We start from the raw sequence: 21,368 nt of genomic DNA, 5'->3' as shown, positions 1-21,368 counted from the left end.
ATTTTGTGTGGGGAATTCTTATTTTGAAGCCTTCAAATCATATGATGATTAAAGGTCCCCTATTTTACCACCAGGTGTGATGTTGGTAAGCCATCACAAACCATTTCACAATGTACCCTCCAGTTACATCACTCATGGGAGTTTCCAACCGGATGTGGGATGCATAGATCAAGCTCCCAACCCACCCAATAGACTGAAGCAAATGGTAGGCTGATTAATTGATCTTCCCTCATTGGGGGTCACTCCCACGTGTGTCTATTGGTTAGATTGTGAAATGGCTTGTAATGGCTGATCTACATCGCTCTTGGTGGTTAATTGGGCACCTTTATCTGGATCAGCTAGATAGCACCCTGAGCTTTGCCATGCTGTCATTGATGCTCTCTCTCTCTGTCAATCTCTCTTTCTCTTCTATATTTAATAGTAGGTCTAAGTATGTGACCCTCTGTGTGTATAGATTGTATATTTTCAGTGAGGTACACTATGGCCCCCCCTGAGAAGTTCTTCTAATTTTGTGGCAGACTCAGCAAGCTCCAGTGTCTCCAGACAGAACTATATACCCACAATTCCTCTGGGAAGGAACCATCTATTTAGCTTGTCTTCTTAACCACGTCCCACAGAGCGGCTCTGACAGCAGACACATACACCCCATCTCATCAGTACATGTGAGGGACAGACCATGCTCCTATAAAAGCTAAAGGCCCCGCCGCCCCGATATACTTCAAACTCAATTAAAATTGGTGTGTTTGCACAGACAAAATGGCGGGTTTGCGACACATTGGGATCCGATAGCTGCAGGTTGCTCAGCTGAACCAGTCGAAGTATATCGGAGCCTTAATACACTCCAGCTCTGTCTGTAGAGGACAGAACAACAAAGCCAGCCAGCAGACACTAGATGAATTTTTTAATGTAAGTGTGTGTGTGTGTGTGTGTGTGTGGTGGTTTTAGTTTCCTTGTTGGCATACACCGCTTCATTACATGTGATGGACCGGGACTTGTGTCCACGGACAATCAAGCAATCATGTGTGTGAACCTTTTCTGGCCATTCGCTAAATCTTTGTGTTTGTATATGTGTGTGCGTGCATGCGTTTGAGCATGTCGTTTTTTTTCATGCCACCAGTACAGTTTAAAGTCAAGTGGAAGCTTAACATTAGCATATTATAAATGTCACTGGGTGGTTGGAAGGATTGTGTCTGTGGTTGTTCTGTATGCAGATACTGTCCCACCTCTCACTTTCTCAGCTCCTCTCCTTTCTCCTCTCCCTCCTCTGTTCTTATGTCCCTTACTTTCTGCTTGCCTCTCTACTCTCATTTCCCAGCAACTCTCTCCTTTCTCCTATCCTATTATTTCCCTGCCCCTCCATCCTCACTCCTTCCTCCTCTCTCTGATTTCCCCAACTCATCTCTCCTCTCTTCATCTTAACTCATCTTTCTCTTCATCCCTCTCTCCTCTCTCTCGCTGTCCCTCTTTCTTTCAGTAATTCTTCCCATCTCAAACCAGCAACTGACAAAACTAACAAAAAAAAAAAGGTACAGAGAAACAAACAAATTGAGAAGAGAGCAATAATTGGATTGAATTTAATTGAAAGAAAGAGTGTTTCAATTGAGGGAAAGAATTGATTGAGACAGAGTGGAATTGGTGAGAGTGGAAGTGAAAGAGAAAAAACTAAAAAGTTTAAGACGACGAGCACTGTATATATTTGACAAATGTATAATTTAAAAGGTTTGAACGGTCTCATGATGGTGATGTTTGCTCAAATATATAGCCATAGCCACCAGCGATTGTTTCCCAAGGTACATAAGTTCACTTGGACATGGATATTAAAGGAAGATTTGATTAAAACCATGAAGCAGATGCGCAAGTATGTAAGAAAGTGTTGAGATGTTTCAACATGTTGGAACGTTGAAACTTTGGCCCTGTACACACCTTGCATTGACCTGTGTCTTGGTTGATCCGATCACGAGTGGACGACTCTGGTACACCAGTTTGCACTTGCTCTATATGCAAGAAAACTCCTACATAATTTCCGTTGGCAATACCAAATGCGTGGTTGTAGAAGAATAAGAAGTGAGAAAATACAACAATACAGACTACGTCTATCCCTTCCGATAGTGTGTTCCTTGTCTACTTCTTCCACCAGAATCAATTTCACCTGCTTATGTTTATGATATATTTGTTTCTGTCCATTATCACTTTGTTCTTCTTCATATTTTCTGTGTCGCACTTCACTGACACAAATGAGAACGCACTTCGGTTACAAAGATGATGTAATTTGAGTAGGCGGTCCTTCAGTCTAGCCAAAGTACACACTGTTAAAAGAATGTGGCAATATAGAACCCAGACCAGCTCAGGATGGGGTCTGAGTGAGTGCAACTCAATTCACACCTTCACCCAGTGCTGTCCACTTGAGATCGGATCGCCTAGTATTGCCATGTCAATGCCAGGTGGGAACAGGGCATCAGTGTCACGGGCCAATAGAGGTTGTGAACCTCTGTATTGAACCCTGTCCTGCCTCAGAGGCATCAGACTATACGTGTGTGTGTGTGTGTGTGTGTGTGTGTGTGTGTGTGTGTGTGTGTGTGTGTGTGTGTGTGTGTGTGTGTGTGTGCGCGCACAGTGTTAAAGTTTCTGCATGTGGCCATGTCCTAGGTTTCCCAGTTACTTGTTGCATAACAACCGCGGACACTTAGTGGACATGATCGTTTTTTCCCATTTTATTTCTGAAACGGCTTCACAAATCGGATACACTCTGAGTCTGAGCCCGACTTATCGCAGACGTGGTTTGACTTCATGACCAAGGGGTACCGGCGGAGTGGTTTGTGTGGACGTGTGGAGCTCTGTCTGGGTAGCAGTAGACTGCGATGTCTGCGAGAGAGATGGGCTTTTCGGACACCTGTATTTATATGTATTTAATGTCTGTGTCCAAGTGAGGGTTTAGGCTTCCCGCACAACTATAGTATAACGCTATAGTGTGTGGCGGATCTCATATGCAATATCGCTTATTTAAACAGTTACACTGCGACGGTGCTAGCCATGGGGATAATATGCCTTCTTTTTTTTTCTTTTTGTAAATGACATAATGTTCGAATCCATCTGAAACACTGGACTCACTGGCTCTTTAATAATAAAAAACAGATAGTTGACTGTGTGGAAGAGAAGCAACAATATTTTGAAATCCAGAAAGTGGGGTGACTATCGCAGACTGAAAACTGTATTTCCATGAACATAAATGCCAAAGAAATGTGGCTTGCGAACGTGCACGCGGACATCAACATAGTGCACCTCGCACACATCTCCACTGCTGCTGGAAAACATCTTTGGGGAAACACTACGTTGTTCTTTCATGCCTCTATCAAACAGCAAGCCTGCCGAGGTCAAATACTGTCATGTATGATTAGCCCCTACACACACAAACACAGACACACAAACAAACTCAGACTCGCATACACACACGGATGTAAACACACACAAACACACATGAACCCACAAACAACCACATACACACTCTTCAAAAGGCTGATGAAGGATGCAGTGCCGGGGAGATATTTATTTAGTAGATTTGTTTATATATTTTAGATACTGGGAGCTGTGAGTCATTTGATGTCGTCCCTCTCTTTCATTCGGTTTCATCTCAGTGAATCCACGCACGGAGGAGACAACAGCAGGCGTGCACAATCTTTCACTTCTGCCGTTTCTTTTTATGCTTTTATTGTGCTTGGTTATCTGTCTTCACAACTTTATTGTGAGGGTTCCTCTGTCCCCATGTTTTTATTGTGCTTCAATGTCAGTCTTTTGCTCCGTCGCCGTCTGGCCTTTTTGACTGTGTTTCCGGCTTGTTAATATTATAATGCGTCAACTCACTGTGATACATTATGATGGAGGCAGTTCCCTTTCTTTCTTTTTTTTTATCACTTCTGTCCTCCCCTTCTCTCTCAAAGGATCATCTAAGTGCCATGATCTAATTTAAACGTACGTGTGTGTGTGTGTGTGTGTGTGTGTGTGTGTGTGTGTGTGGGTGTGGGGTGGAGCTTCTGAGTGTAACTTGGAGCTCTATAATTTAATGTGTGTGGCTGTTGCTGTCCAGACACATGAAAACACATTAGAACGTAAACGTGCTGCTGTAATGGAACAAACCTTGATTAATTTAGAGGTGCAAACAGAGTGCAATTCTGACTGATGGTCCTTATGTCGGTAGGTACGTGGATATAAAAACCTTTTCATCCTCACAGCTTGGACAAAGCATAGCTCACAACACAAGCCTAGAGAGACACACAAAGGGAGATAGACAGATGGATAGGAAGAGAAACACAGGGAGAGAGGAAGTGAGACCCAAAAGTATGACAAAGGTAGAGAGAATGACCGATAGATAGAAAGAGGGGGAGGAAGACAGATATAGATTAAGGGAGAGAGGACGGTGAGAGAAACCGAGGAGGAAAGGCTGATTGAGACAGCCAGGTAGACAAACAGAGGAAGACCGGTAAAGAGGAAGACAACCTGAATGTAGGAAGGCAGACAGAACAGAGGAAGACAGAAAGAACAGAACAAGACAGACCAAACCGAGGAAAAAAGACCAAACCAAGGTGGACAGACCAAACCGAGGAAGACGGACAGAACAGAGCAAGACAGATGGATGAGAGAAAGACAGACCAAACAGAGCAAGACAGACAAAACAGAGGAAGACAGAGCAAGACTGACAGAACAGAGCAAGACAGATGGATGAGAGAAAGACAGACCAAACAGAGGAATTCACGACAGACATAACTGAGCAAGACTGACGCAACAGAGGAAGACGGAGCAAGACAGACCAAACAAAGCAAGACTGACAGAACAGAGCAAGACAGACAGATAAGAGGAAGACATAACAGAAGAAGAGAGACAGAAAGGAGCAAGATGATCAGTGAGGAGCAAGGAGGGGTGACATGCCTGTCTGTAATGCAATATGGCAGATCCCATTTTATGTGTAGGACCAGAGGGCCCAGAACGGTGGATTTTATAGGGTTGGAGTGGGTTGATCTTTTAAAATATTCAACTTCAATGAAATATGAAGCATGACTCCAGGCTGTTGGGAATGCATAAGTCTGTTTGGAAGCGCTGGGCCTGCATACTGAGTGTTACACATAATCGCACTCACTCTCACTGACATGCACACACACATGATCAAGTACACACACAATATCATGCACATTATCAAACATAGTCTCAAACACATAATAATACGCAAAAAAAGGTTCCTCTTTTGGGTGAATAAAGTACAATATCACACACACACACACACACACACACACACACACACACACACACACACACACACACACACACACACACACACACACACACACACACACACACACACTGCCCTGATTGGCTATATTCTACAGTGCTCCTTCACGGACATATATACAGGAATAATACAGGCTAAAACGCTTTGACTTATAAAATACCCAACACCGATTCCCTAATCATTCAAGGTTACATTTTTCTAATTGTACGATCATTATTCGCAATTTGTCAGTTGTTGTCATGTCAGGCTTCCCGGGATCTGCTCCAGTGGGCTCTTTTCCTTCATTACCCAGGACTTGCACCCAAAAGACTTGAGATTTTACTAGGACTTGTGCCCTAAACACTTGACCTAACCTGAACTTGCACCTAAAGAACTGAGAACTAGTGAAAAAACATAGAAAGCTAACAACTTGGCTGGGAGAGCTAGCCTGGCAAAACTTAGGTTAGTGGTGACTGAGCTTGCCATGCCTTACTTTAGCTTAGCTAAGTTATAGCCAATACTTTGGTGAACATTTCGGAACGCAGCTATGGCTGAGCTTTCTTTTTTTCAAACGAAGCCTGCAAAAATGTGTTTGTCCTCATACCAAATTACTCATTTTGTGCCATAGAAACGCTGCAACTATATATCATACAGTGATTCTGAGCCTGAACCCCTCATGTGAGTTGGGTGCAAAACAAGATGTGATACTGAGGGTTGATGCTACAGCAATTTGAAGAGATACTCTTCTATCTGTCCCCATTGTAACTGCCGCAGCTCTGTCTCTACGTGGAGAAGGAACGTGTACAGAAATTCAGTCAAGCTGCGGCAAGGTGGAATATTAAACAAAACTGTAGAGGAGGACCTGGGGTGTCTTGTACTTTACTAATAGACATATCTTAACTATGTCAAAGTGTTTTAGGCTGGAGTTTTACGTGAACTTATTAGCCATCCATATTTAACCTTAATCTCCAGGCGTGTTAGTAGTGGAGTAATTACCAGTGAAATAAAGAGCGGCGTGACAAGAATATCCTTAAAGCTTGTCATACTGTGCACATAAGATTTTTTTTTTCTTTGGTTTATTCTGAAAGGGTGATCGATACAAGTTTACGGTTACATGGTTTTGATTGCTCAACGGGTTGTCTACTCTTGGACACAAAAGTAGTGTGATACCTGCACGTGTTTAATCCATAGCAGAAACCCAGCTAGACTCAGCCCATCAATGGAGTCGCGAGCATTATTAGAGAGGGGAGAGAGATGGTGGGTGGATGATTTGGTATGTAGGAATTTTAATTGTGTATTTTGGGAAGGGGGCTTGGGGGGGTCCCTGTGTGTGTCTGTCCCTGTGTGTGTCTATGTGGCAGCTCACCAGACAGGGAGACATGGGTACATCCAGCAAGGCGTGCTGATGTGATGTCAAGCTCCACTGCAGCTCAGAGTGGGTTGGGGGGGGGGGGGGGGAACACAGTTAGGGCGCTACTACATCTCAATTGGGCTGCATGTGCCATAACTTTACATCACCCTAGTTTCGACAAACGCCTACCTTTGCAAGTGCAAAGGTAGGTAAAACGCTTAGCCTCAGTCTCCAGCCAGCCATTAGCATATACCTTAGCCTGTACCTTAGAATTAGGATTCACCTTCGCATTAGCCCCCTCCCGCAGATTTAGCCTCTGCCTAGGCATTAGCTTACCCTCTACTTCAGCATTATCTTAGCCTATACCTTAATCCAGGCCTCTACTTCAGCAGTTGCTGGCAAGGTATGAAACTTTCTGCAATTTCTGTTCATATTACACAATGTAAACATGCTGTGCTTTGCAAAAATCACAAGAAACCTTTACATTAATACTGATGTGCTATTTCACAAGCCACGATTAATGATTGCAGAAGGCAAGCCCATTGGCTGGAGTGTTGCCAGGTAGGGATGCTTAATTACGGAAGTATAAAGAACACAGAAGGCTGTAGAATTGGGCCACCCTCCCTGACACACTTTACCACCCAGCCGCGGGCCTTACCCTGGACCCTCACCTCGCTGCTCAAGGACAAACCGCTAAACATTGTATATACCAAGCGTCCACATACATACCCAACTACATGCTACATATACATATAAACTGTGTGTGTGTGTGTATATATATATATATATATATATAATTATTATTTTTTTTTTTTTTCTCTGCACCGATAAACACAAGCACACACACCATCACCCCCACACACCGACAGACACACAACATCAATATGGCTGACCCCAGTGTAGTGTTATAATGTAGTATATAAGGGGCATTACTAAAAAAATTGTTTTTTGTCTAATCCATGCCTTGATAATTACACTCTGGTACCAACTCTATTACTAAATGCACCACATACACTGACACACATATACTTATATAAACACACACACACACACACACACACACACACACACACACACACACACACACACACACACACACACACACACACACACACACACACACACATATATATTTATGCACAAACATGCCCTGCTTACACTCTCCTTCATTGTGTCCTGAATATTTAATGTAGGAGATGATGAATAAATGAGAGTACTGGTGGTGGGCTACAGACCTTTAAAACAGCCCACCACTGTTCTGTCTCATCATTTGTCTTCCCATGTTGTCCCAGTTAGGTTGGTTTGTTAAGTGTTTTTTTTATTAATGGGGAATTTTCATTTAAATATAAAAAAAAACGTTATTGTTGCATTATTCAGCCTTTCCTGATTGATGCATTGGAACTGCCACTTAATGGTAAATTCATTGTGAAGCACGGATTTTTCCCCACAACTAATATTTTTAAGCATTCGAGTATCTTCCAGCAACCCTCGGTCCTCATAAGGCTGACGGTGGACATAACCTTCCTGTGTTGTGGCACGCACACTGAAATCACATGACCTACACAATAAAAGCCCTCCGCCCCTGTCCTCCTGGAATATAATGTGGAAGGACCAATGGAGTTCTTCCTGAACAAACTCCCACTCCCTAAGTGTTTTATGGCCCGTTGAAACGACAGCTGTCACATGGGAACGCTTTTATTCCACGACTTCACAGATGGTTTGAATAGCGTTCCGTTTTGGAAAATATACGAGCGGCAGGGAGATGATGTTGTAAACAAGGGACGCCAGGGGACCGTTTTCGACCGCACAAACTGCATCTGCCATCTTTAACAGCTCTGCATCAGACAGGTATTTTATAGCATTCAGTTATGCGGGTGCCTTGTAGATACCTAACCCCTCGATTCTCCTCAATACTGGAATCCGTAGAGACTTGTGCAGTCACTTTGAATTTGAAAACTGACTGATGGAGTGGATCTTAAGGTGGCAGGAGTGTGTAAAGATGACCTGGTTTGTGGTGCTGGGGTTGGTTTATTGGGCTTCTGTAACAGATCCAACGAGGTCATGGCAGCATTATCCATATTCCTTTCTGTCAGTGTGCCCTTGAGCAAGGCGCATCCTGCCATCTGGAAGGTTACCAGAAGCGTGTCATCCTCTGTGCTGCTCATCTATCACAGGTTTACGTCCAGACGGTCTAATTACCATACAGGTCTTTATGTCCTGCATCAGCATAAGAACACAGCAGCCCATAACATATGGAATCATCTAAAGATCAATCATTTATAGACTCCCATACATACCAATATGATATAAACTAATCCAATTATGCTTAAACTCTAAATCCTGATACAAAGCAATTATCTATATACTCGCTTGCAATACAATAACTTTATACAAGGGTTATCAAGGTGTGCTTTAAGCATCAGAAAATGATGGTTCACCAAATCCCTTTCAATGTCCTGTCATTTCAGTCTAGCAATTTCCTTTTATTCCTTCAACCAATTTAATGAGCATTTATTTAAACCTTGAGGCAAGATATCTTGACATGTGTAGTGGATAAGCTTCTTTGGTTTTACCCTTTCCATTGGTGTGTTATATAGCTTATAGTTCAGGTATATTGTGTGCTAAACTACAAAGCTTAAAGTCTGCACCACCACTCTTGCCCACAGAAAACCCTTCCCTGAACGGCCTGAAACTGGCCTGAAACTCAGCATTTACTTCCATGATTTGGTGACATCACAGAAGCACAGAGGTGCTACCTCATGGCTAGTTTTAGGCACCCTCAAACAAAACTGGTTAAAGAGGTGAATCCGTGTATGGTTCGTTCTTTGAATATTCCGATTTAAAACAAAATCAGAAAAACCAAATAACAGTCGTTTTTAGTTTTTTCTGATTTGGTTTTGAAACGGAAAAAGGGCAAAAGGAATAAACAAATAAACAGCATTTTTCTGTTTTTTAAATCAAAACGGGAATACTGAATAATCCAGTTGCTTGTTTTGTTTGTGTGATATTTAGATAAAACCACAATGAATGCCGGGAAAAGGGCACGTGGTTTTAAAAAAATACATATAAAGACGTTTCAAACTTTCCATTGAGTCTCGCAGTCTACAATGGCCAGCTTTATTGTTTTCCGTGGGAGCCGGCGACAGTCTGCGAGTGGACTGGATATGACCGTGGAGAAGATCGCCATGATATTCCAGGTGGCTGTTTACTAAGAAACCTAGCTGGTCATAAAACATTTAAATACATCTAAATGACAAGTAGCCTACATATTGTACAATAGGCTACATAGAAGAAGAAAGGAACTAGATTTCTTCTTCGAAGGTTGTGCTCCACACAGAACCTCCTCACCGTCATAACGGAGCACTTCGGTGCACCAGATTGGTGCACCTGTGAAGATCACAACCTGTAAGAATTCTTTATTAGTTCATTTGTTCTGTTTACAACAAACAAGGTAGCTGCTAGCGAGTACTCAAGTGTTGGTTGAGGTGTAGACCCAGTGTGAAAGCTACCTAGTGTTCAAATGTTTAGGTTTATCAGTATCTGTAGGCTTTAGCTAACTTGCCAGTTCTTCTTATTATTTTTTCTAATGTATTGGTTAGTCAGCTGTACCCCTCTGCCAACTTAGTAGATCATGTTATTGGGTTGAGATGTTTTTGTGAGTCTGCTCTAGGCCTCGGCTAATTTGCTTCCTAACGTTAGTATTCAAATATTTTGGAGTGGGAAGTTTGATTTATGATTATACTGCTGTAAGGTTACAGCAGCAAAAACACTTATTTATTAGTATTTCTTGTGCTCTGATCAACTGCTCTCCCTTTCATGTTGTGCCTTTTGCTTAGCTCTGTTACATGGAGGTTGTTCTCTATATACCCAACAGTTAAGTCTTTCCAGACTTCCACAGGCTGTATCTAATACAAAAACATTGTGTGGGTGTGTGGACTTATGTTTACATGAGTATGTGTTGTCAGGCTGTCTAGGGTCATGTTCCCCAAGACCAAGAAGGATGAATGCACCGTGAAACTTAAAACAGGCCCTACTTCGGCTTTGCATATTTTTAACAATTATGGGCACACTTTAAATATGTACAATTTAGATGGATTCAGAAAAGTTCAATCTCTAAAAAAAAAGTGACTATATAAATGCAGTATTTTACAGATTATTTGGAAGACCCGATGAGGCTAGTCTTTGATGAGGCATGTCTTTTGATGAGGTGGTGGAGGACCCAGCGCCATTTGTTGAGTTTAAGAAATCCCAATACCGGAGCCAACATACTGTCCAGCCAGATGAGGAATCTTCCTGCATATGTTGGGTACCACAAAAATGAGGATGACAATCCGGACATATCTAAGTAGCTCCAGCTCCCAGCTAGTTAGCTCCATCTGCCAATGTTTGCAAAAAAAAATTATTTTTCAAAAAACGCGTTCCTGACAAATGTTTAAGTTGTTCTGCAGCAGTGAACAGTTTGGGAATAATAAGGAGTATTTTTAACATTAAATCATGTAACCTTATCATAGTAGCACTTCTAAATGAATGCATTATACAACTTTATATTTAAAATTATATCAACATATATTTTGTCAATAAACTACCGAAAATGGGTTAACAGCATCTCTACACCTTAATCCTTATTAGAAAAACTTGGGTCTATTAATAGGCAAATAAGAAACTCCTCATGGAAACACTCCTCACCATTATATATATTCCAAGCATGGGTTAACCATACAACATTGGTGATATTCAACCAGTAATAGATTAAAACATGTTCAGCTTCAATGATATAGGTTATACTTTGGAAGATCAACATAATCACCAGTTTAATCTTTTGCCTTCAACACACAAGCTTAATCGAAATTACCTAAACATTCCAATCTTCCAGTCATATATTTTGTGAGTAAAATACGTATCAGGTTATGGAGGAATTACATGTTTCCCAATTAGTTATAGCTCCAACACTAGTCAGAAATTACACATTCACTAAAAGTGCCTATTGAAATGCACAAGCTCGTACTGTGTCAACAGAAACTTCAGTGATGTTAATATGTAATTTGAAAAACAATATCACTAGATACCATACAATACACTAGCCATTTCCATCCGCATCTGCCGTCATGATGCTAATGTTATTTTAATATTGGCAGCCACAACACCACACCTATTGACTGGATTGGTTGGCGTCCGACATTGCTCTATGGCATCTGAATGTCTTTCAGAGCTTCTAGTTGGTATACAGAAGTGTCAAAGCTGTTTTATGTTGTTAAGTTCATTTTGCACTTGAACTGATTTATATTTGAACATAAATATTACATGGACATGTAAATATTTCACCATAGGGCATCTTAAAGTCACTTACAACCAACTTTTGATATACTCCCATACAAAACAATGACATACAAACTTATAAGCCCCTATAAACTGGGTCAGTGACTCAGGTTTCAACAGCCCTGAGTTGTGCCAACATGTATTTTCCCTGGTCTTGGCAGCATTTGAGACGCTGCTATGTTGTGTTATCTCCCCCGCCCCCCAAGCCAAGCCCCTGTCAACTACATATACTTTACAATAAAAAAACGAATCAGAAAACACAAAACCACCATGGGACCTTGGTTCATCTGCTGAGCCAGTCTGGCTCATTTAGGCTCCAAGTAATGAGCACGGTCAGATGTTTTTCTTACTTGATGGGGCATTCATGCAGTGTAGAGAATAAGTCACTTGCCTGTCTGTGTGATGGTAGACCTGCCCGTCCTCTCCCTTTCCAGTAAGAATGATCAAATGCTTTATCGTTTACAAGCAGAGATCAAGGGAGGGAAGAGATGATAATGAAGGCTTGTTGGAAATATTCCAAGTGGTAAATTGACCAAATGATCAGCCATGGGAGATGGTGGCTTTCCCTCCCTAGAGATTTTCAGATGAAGAAAAATAACAGCCTTTTGCTCTCCCTCCATTGGACAGCACCTTTTTATGGTTGGACATATTATGCCATCACATTGCACATTTTTATAGTCTTATGTGCTTCCATTTTAGGTAATCTCTATATTCTCCCTAGATACAGAGCAGCCATTAAAGCTGTTTCATAGGACAAGACCTCATGCTATGTAATGTGATTACTTTCCTTCATGTTTTATCCATTGTCGGATTAATGAACCTCATGGAATATCAGCTGTTATCTCGAAGGGACCGTCTTTCTTTAGACATTTATCCATTGCCTAACATTCCCCTGCATCACCCAACATTATCCAGGATGACCCTGCTTGAACCCAGCATGACCCTTTCATTACTCAGTATGATCCTGCTGTACCCGGCATGACCCTGCATTACCTGGCATGACCCTGCTTCACCCAGAATGACCCTGCTTCACCCAGAATGACCCTGCTTCACCCAGAATGATCCTGCTTCACCCAGAATGACCCTTCTTCACCCAGTATGACCCTGCTTCACCCAGAATGACCCTGCTTCACCCAGAATGACCCTGCTTCACCCAGAATGACCCTTCTTCGCCCAGTATGACCCTGCTTCACCCAGAATGACCCTGCATGACCCAGATTTAACCAGAATGACCCTGCTTCACCCAGAATGAGCCTGCATGACCTTGCTTCACCCATCATGATCTGGCTTCACCCAGAATGAGCCTGCATGACCCTGCTTCACCAACCATGCATCCCCCTGCTCTCATTTTATTACAGGGTCATGGTAATTCCCTTCCATTTTCCTGGTCCTCTAGTGAGACCTTTTAGCTAATTCATCTGCTGCAGTTGCCAATATGTTCTTGGATGCTTCTCTCATACATCGTGAAGTGCTTATCACTCGACTTGGCGTGAAGTTTACATTTTCATGGAGACAAAATCTCTCCATCTCTCCAAACTAATTTAACATAAATCACTAACAAATAAACACTGGTACCATGTAAATATTATAAGCCAATGCTGCTGTCCCTCTGCAGGTTGAGTGATGTGTTAATTCAGACAAAATCGGCATCACATCAATAGCACACTGCTGTACATCCAGTTGTAATCCTAGTGATTGGTCTCCCGGTCGTCTGTCGTCAGAATTATCAAATGAACTTCTCCAGAGGACGTGTGGGATGTAAGAGATGAAGTGATGCATATCAGCTTCATTTGAAACCACAGATGTAAATGGAGTGAATGATCTGACAAGAGGGAATATGAATTATTTAAATTTTCTTCCTTTCTATTTACAAGTGAAATTAACTCTTGAATTAACACTCCTCGTATCAGATACGAGGACCCCCCCCCACTTCTTTTTCACTGCGGCTGTGTTGAGCAGAGCTCAAAATATCGTAACAATACTGTCAAACGGAAAAGCGGTTATTAAGCGATTTAGAATTAAGAGGATGCTCCCAAGACAACGGTTCAGCAGTGCAAGTGTCGAAGCCAGAGCTCAAGCAGGGGAGGGAGACCTCGTGCCTGGGGACGAGGCTTGTTTTACATCTTGCAGACGTGTTTTACAGCTCTGGCTGAAGGCTAAAGCTAAGGAGTGGGCCGATGGCAGAGAGAGCGGGCGTAGGGCGGCCAAGGTGGATCTGCCAGCTCTCATCATAGCCGTAGGCAAAGTTCTGTAGCCTGTTAAGAAGGAGCAGGGCGTCTGCTCCTTGATGAGGTGTCTTGTTAAAGTATGGTGAGCGTTATGTTATGTTCGCCTGGGACTCTCGGGCCAGACATTGCGCCGCTGCTCAGAGCCTTGTGGATCAGGCCCTGCCGAACTGCTAAACATTACCGTCGCAATAAGGAGTGAGTAACCAGGGCCTCTGAAATTCTGTCCTGTTACGTGAATACCGGATTTCAAAAGGTTCAGACACTCCTGCTTGTTCTCACCTGGCTTACTCTGTTGTCACTGGTCTATTTCACCTGCTTTACTCTCATAATCTGGCTCCCTCTCTTGTCACCTGGTCCGCTCTGTTGTCATTTGTGTCTCATTTCGACCAAGCGGTGCCGTATGGTTTGGTGCGGCTTGGAGCGGGACTGCTCGGTTACGCTGAATCTGACTCGTGTTTCCACCGCCGGCACCACCCTTATGGTAGGGCGGGGTTTAAGCTGGATGGCGATAGCCGCGGCAGCTACGTTAGCATCGTGACATCATAGCAGCGCGACACAGTGTAGTCTTCCAAGAATTTCAATGAAATAGAAGAACTGGACAAATTAAACAAAGAGCAACAATGGAGGACATCCAAGAAGGACGGCAAACTTTTGTGCAACATTTTCTTCAAGGAACAGCTTTCGCCGTCGTCCAGAAATACCTTGCGGGTAATGTGTTTGTTTGTTCTTATCCCCCTGTCGCACAGAAGTGAAGATTCTGTCGACCAATCAACGGTCTGCGTTTGTAGCCTCACCTTTTCGGTACCCTTCCAGACTGCTTAGTAACCCAACGGAGGAGTGCCGAAAGATAGGTACGGCTCAGCACGCTTATTTTAGCACCCTGTCCAACTTTTGGCGGTAGAAAGGCCAATATAAGCGAACCGCATCGAACGGCACTGCTCGTGGAAATTAGGCATTGGCTCATTCTGTTGTCCCCTGTTCCACTCTGTTGTCACATGGCTCTGTCTGTTATCACCTGGTCCACTCTGTTGTCACCTTCCCCACTCTGTTATCACCTGGTTCACTCTGATATCACCTGGTTTCTTCTGTTATCCCCTTGTTGACTTTCTTGTCACCTGGTTCACTCTGTTGTCAATGGTTCACCTGCCTATATTTTTGTTGTGCTCGTGTTCTAGAGTCTAGGTTCACATAGCCAAGGTAACACGTAAGGCGGCACTTTTATTAAGTAAGAAATGCTTCAGCTTCTTCCATTTACTATACCTAATCTACAACGATAAGGACGTGCTGGGAAATGCAGCTCTATGCTGCGTCACTTATTTCTCCTGTATTCCCCTCCCGAAGAGACGTGTGTCTGACTGGGATGTGATGCATTATCCAGTGATGGGGCCCCCTCCCATTCAGGGTGACCTCTGTCTTGGGGCGCCGAGATGGATGGGCGGCTGGGAGAATAGATGGATGGATGGATGGATGGATTGATGATGAAGGCTATGTTTGGGCTCTCTGTGTGCGGTGTTGTGACGTCTTACTCGTCAGAACGTACTTTGCAGTGCGTCTTTGCATGGAGTGTTCTGGTGTTTGTGTGTGTCCGTGTGCGCGTGTCAGTCCCTCTTTAACCTCTCATGAATTAGTTTGGGCTTAAATTGTTTTGAATCCAGTTTTCAAAGGTTGCAAAGAAATTGTGGGATTCTGTTTGCCTGCTACTTTGTATTCTGCTTCTGTTCTGTGCGCCGTGCTTGTGGGGCGGAGGTGAAGGAAAGACGGTGATTGGATGGATGCAACATTTTGCAACCCTTATGTTTGTTTACTGTCCAGTTTGTTTTTGGTACATTCATTGATATATATTAGTGCAATGCAGTTTTTTTTACTTTGGCCTGTCATTTTTTCTGGTTGTGAAACTGGTCATGCATTCAAAGTGGCATCAAAAAAAAGTCCTAAATGTAACTAACTTAAACCTTTAGATGCTGTGGGCAGTGGGAGACGGAACCCACAACCGTTTGACTGGGAGTCAGACCCCCGAACCACTAAACAAGACAGTGTGGGTCTGGTTTCAGTGTGAGAGCAGTCCCTGATTAAATCAGAGCGTATGGTTAGCCTCTGAACCCCTATCCCTGGGATCTTCTCAGGACTTTAGTCAGGCAGCAAAATGTTTTTTCAGTGTGTGTGTGTGTGTGTATTTGTGTGTGCACGAAAGTGCACAAACCTTTTGTCTAAGTACTGGTTATTTCTCTCTGTCATATTTATGTGTTGAAGTGTGTGTTTATGCACCATTGGAATTTTATTTTGCCTTTCCTTGAGTGTGTGTCTGTGGATTTGTCTGTTACTTAAATATTACCTTTCTTGTTTGTGTGCGTGTATTCCTGCCTCTCTTATTTATTTGTCAGAGGTTATGTTCAGGGACGTCCCCTGTCAGCCAGACCCATAAAACACACTGTCATGTCACACTGGCCCTGCTCCAAACTCATTACCTATGGGCTGGCTCTCTCTCTCTCGCTCTCTCCTTCTCTCTCTCTCTCCCCGATCCCCCCACCCCCATCAGGACTAGGGTTCACTGAAACCGTAAATGCGATGGCATATCCCCACAAGGTCACATGAATATGGATCCACCCTCTGCCTCTCTCCATAGCTCTATGTGTCTCTCTCTCTCTCTCTCTCTCTCTCTCTCTCTCTCTCTCTCTCTCTCTCTCTCTCTCTCTCTCTCTCTTTTTCTCTCTCTCTCTCTCTCAATTGCGTCTCTCTCTCTCTCTCTCTCTCTCTCTCTCTCTCTCTCAATTGCGTCTCTCTCTCTCTCTCAATTGCGTCTCTCTCTATAACTCTGTCTTTCTCAATGCTCTCTGTCTCAATATATCTACCCTCCATTTCACTTTAACACACACTCCTCTCACTCACTCACACACACGATCCTTAAATCCCACACACTTGAACACAAATATTCAGTACAGACACCCTCACGCACTAATACACAAACACACATGTTCATTGATACAAATTTTGAAATCTAGGTCACAACAGTCCAGGGCTCACCAAAAAGTATTTAAAATTTGTTTTGAACTGTGATTTTAAAAGTGCAACTATTGGTTGTCAAGAAGCACTGGGGAATTATTGAAAGGATGTAAACAAATATGTACTTACTGAATAGTAAAGCATTGTGCTGGTGTTTAAGGAGTCGGTAGCCATATTCAAAGAATACAGTGTGAGACGTCACTTTGAGAAGAACATGGAGAAAAATAATACAATATGCCATTTGCGGAGAAAGCCACAACATCACAGGAGTTGAAAGCTAACAACAAGGACTTATTGACATTATCGTTGGAACCTGGGATAATGTCACTAAAGCTAGTGATGTGCTGCCCCACAAAGAAGCAAAAAACACGTCACGCCATTCTTCTAGGGAGAATTCATCAAATAATTTGGTGTACCACCATAATTTGTCCTGCAAAGAATTAGCAGTTGCTAAAGACAGAGCAACATATATATTAATTTTTTAAGAGCATCTCTATCAGGCATCAGCTCCCTTTAAAAGTCTCTATCGGTGCTTGGTGCGACAAAATCACCGTCTAACGTTCCGTCTAACGGTCCCAACCCTAATTTATTTTTACAATCTACGTAATCCAGCAAGCCTTTGGAGAATGGAAATTCAGGGTTTCAGATGCATGGAAAAGAGCCGGCAAAGTGGTTTCATAATCACTCGTCACTCGTGCTGATTAACAAGACTAAGCGGGTGGACATTCTGCCCAACCAGAAACATCTCTATGGGTGTTTCTGGTTGGGCAGAATAGGGTGCAGAGGGTGCAGATCGGGGAGATTATCTTAGTTCTGATATAGCTCCATAGCAGAGAGCATTTAGTCTCTGTCTTAATGTGGCGCTCCAGTTGTATTCACAGAGTATTCTGCCAAGCGGGAGATTTTGCGCATCTTTAGAGTGGTATGTTAAAGGAGTTAGAATATACCTAAAATCATCCCCAATCATCCCTTCAATATTCAAGAGATCACCCAAATGCAAATTAGCAGAAGCCTAGGTTATTATTTTGTAATAATATGAACTAGCCATGTTCAAATTATAATTAATGCCTTTTTTACTTTTATTCTGATCAATGTTGATGAGGATTACTTTATGTCATTGTTTTATGTTTTATATAAAAATAAAATAAGAAATTAACTTACAATATAATGTCCCCCACTGCAGTAGAACACAAAAAATTACTCTCAGCCAACATGGTTATGGAACAAGAAATGTATATGCGGGCCAGAAGACATTGAAGATTTTTAATGTGCCCTACATGGAAAATATTTGCACTGATGTTTGGAGAATCTCATGAGGTTGTTCTTCACAAAATGGAGATGGAGTGGGATGTGTATGTGTGTGTGTGGGGGGGGGATGATTTCATTGAGTTTCTTTTGAAGCTTCATCAGCACATCCATTTGATTATTGACTGCATGTCACTCCATGGGCAAAATAGATTGACGTGTGTGTGTGTGTGTGTGTGGGTGTGGGAGATGAATTACTTGCTTGCTTCCTTTATTTTATTTGTTGCTTGTTTTTTTTCCCACCTTTTCCTTTTCCTAGTCTCTCTCTCTCTCTCTCTCTCTCTCTCTCTCTCTCTCTCTACATACAGCGTAAGGGCTAGTCCCTGTCTTTTCCATGCATATCGATTATAGATTTAATTCATTCCTGGCTCAACTTTCTGATGCTGATTTTGTCTTCCCCTTCTCTGACTCACTCCTCCCGCCCCCTCCCCCCCTCTCTCTCCCTCTATCCTCCCTCCCTCTCTCCACCTCTTCTCCCTCTCTCTCCTCTCCTACAGAGAACATCAGACCAGCTGTGCAGGGCTTCATCTCCCCCCTCAGCCGAGGCCCCGGAGGTCCCGGTACCAGAGGGCCCCCAACTAGGGGCCCCTGCAAGACCACCACCACACACATGGAGAGAGATAGACCAACTGAGAGAGAGAGACCTGTGGAGAGGGAGAGACCGGCCGAGAGAGATAGAGCTGCAGAGAGAGAGAGAAAGGTAGAGAGAGAGATAGATGCAGAGAGAGAGGGACCGGGAGAGCGAGATAGAGCTGCAGAGAGAGAGAGGCTGGTTGAGAGACATAGACCCGCAGAGAGAGAGAGACCACGAGAGAGAGATAATCAGAGAGAGCGGCTGGGAGAGAGAGGGAGGATGGCTGAGAGACATAGGCCTGCAGAGAGAGAGATGGAAAGCAAGACGGAGAGTAATATAGTGGTTGAATCTTTGGCAACAGGTTGTAAACAGTCGCCTTCATCTTCCTCGCTAAAAGGAGATTCTGATGTGGATGCCCTGCTGGCAAGACTCAGAGCTCTGTAGGAGGAACACACGCATGTTCAGACTACTAGTAGCATGCCTCTAGCATTAAGGTTATTAGCAGTGGTTACTAGCACGCTTAATGCCCAGCAAACACATGTCTTGAAAGACATTCCACGGATGGCCAATCTTTCTCTAGGACTAATAACAGCATTGGATAAGGATAAAGTCTCACAGTGGCGTGGTCTTGGCAGTCCAGTGTGATTGCACCAGATTTACCAGCTAGTGGAAGATCCAGCAGATACTGAGAAACAACACAGGCACAGCCTCAATTAAAGACGTTAGCGTTGCCTTATGTATGTACACATTCTGCTCTTCGATTGGTCCTATTTAGCTTTAATCATAAACACTACAGGTATAATCGTCATTTATTGTTGTCAACTGTGTCTTTAAGTACAAAAGAGAAAACATTGTAATTCATGTTTATGTTTTCAAACTTTATTTCTAACAAGGGTACAAATGTCTCAAAGTTCTTGAGAACTGAGTAGTTAGTTTGTGTTGATGATTGTGTTTTGTTTTGGTTTGTATTTGTCCTTTCATCTATTTGAAATCTCTTCCGTCCACACCGGACTAAGAATGGCTGTGCACAACTTTTGTATTTAATCGGTCACACGTAGATTTGTATTTTCTATACTACTATAAAAATTAAGATTTTTTCACTTTTCTAAGGACAACAGCGAGAGAGCTTTGTGTTTGTGCTGTCCTTCGTTTTGATGTCTTTCCAGAGTTGAGTGTATGTTTTTGTGTATGTATGTATATACTTATGTGTGTGTATATATATATATATATATATATATATATATATATATATATATATATATATATATATATATATATATATACGCACACTCTGAATCGGTGTGCCTCTTATGTTTGCTTATGAGCATACTTCCATGAATGGAAACGCTTGGAGAGGTGATGTTTAATCATATAAGCATCTCCAACGTTTGGATAAACAGTGAAACTCTGCTTTGTTATACAGCCATCTCATCTTGAGTTTTGTAGACATATTTACAATAAAGCAAGGTAAAAAATATCCATGCATGGCATCTCATTTTATTTAATACTTTTGGCGATGACTCTGAAGTATCAAACTAGATGGAAGAACATCTCTGCTAGATTAAATATATCATTAAAGGAAAATTTAGGGTTTCTTCAACCTGGAACCCCTTTGGATTATTTTATTTTAAATTGGCCCACTTCGGAGTGAGACTTGGTTGTTGGCCCACTTCAGAGCAGACTTTGTTGGACACTAAACAAACAGAACAGAATCAAGCAAAAGGGCAACAAAAAAGTTTTTTATCCTTAGATTAGAGCCCACCACTATGGCCTAATTATTCTGGAGCTACAGTTTAATCTTTTGTACTAACACAGCACCAGTACAGTGCATACCCATACTAGTACGCAAGCACTGGGTTACAAGATAAAAAAGTTATGGAAACGGGCCAACTTCTGAATGATCAATTATACAAATAATTACACAGATAATCAAATAACAATGTACCAATAATGAATAAACCGGAATTAAATTGGAAATAGGCAGATGCCTCCGTTGAGTGGTAAAGGAAATGTAACGGGTTCAATGAAAACCCATGCACACGCTCACACGCCACACTTCGTATTTCTCACGCAGAGAAATTACCAGGATAGCGCCCATGCAACAACTTGCGCCGCTATTTAACAGTGGAAGGGTAGGAAGCAAATGGGTTCCCCGTACGTAGGGTGACCAGACATCCTCTTTTGCCCAGACATGCCCTCTTTTTGAGACACTTTAAAACAAAGAAGGAATTTCAAAATCGTCCGGGATTTTATTAAAGCCTCATACATGTTCACATTTAATTTGCGTTGCGTTCCTCTGGGTCGGTCACCAACTAGTTAGGCTATGCCCTCCCCTAG

The 21,368-nt window shown here is 42.6% G+C and overlaps 1 protein-coding gene across 1 annotated transcript in view; it reads left to right on the top strand.

The window, feature by feature from the left end:
- Positions 1-20,508, top strand: part of LOC132472607 (protein diaphanous homolog 3-like) — a 234,189-nt gene extending 213,681 nt beyond the window's left edge. Inside the window, exon 28 of the mRNA XM_060072311.1 lies at positions 18,955-20,508. Within this exon, the coding sequence (XP_059928294.1) occupies positions 18,955-19,475 (521 nt within the window). The 3' untranslated portion in view covers positions 19,476-20,508. The remainder of the gene's footprint in view (positions 1-18,954) is intronic.
- The last annotated feature ends 860 nt before the right edge of the window (positions 20,509-21,368 follow it).

This window comes from Gadus macrocephalus, chromosome 14 (genome assembly GCF_031168955.1).
Source record: "Gadus macrocephalus chromosome 14, ASM3116895v1".
Classification (NCBI taxonomy): Eukaryota; Metazoa; Chordata; class Actinopteri; order Gadiformes; family Gadidae; genus Gadus; species Gadus macrocephalus.
This window is presented reverse-complemented; position numbering and strand designations above follow the sequence as displayed.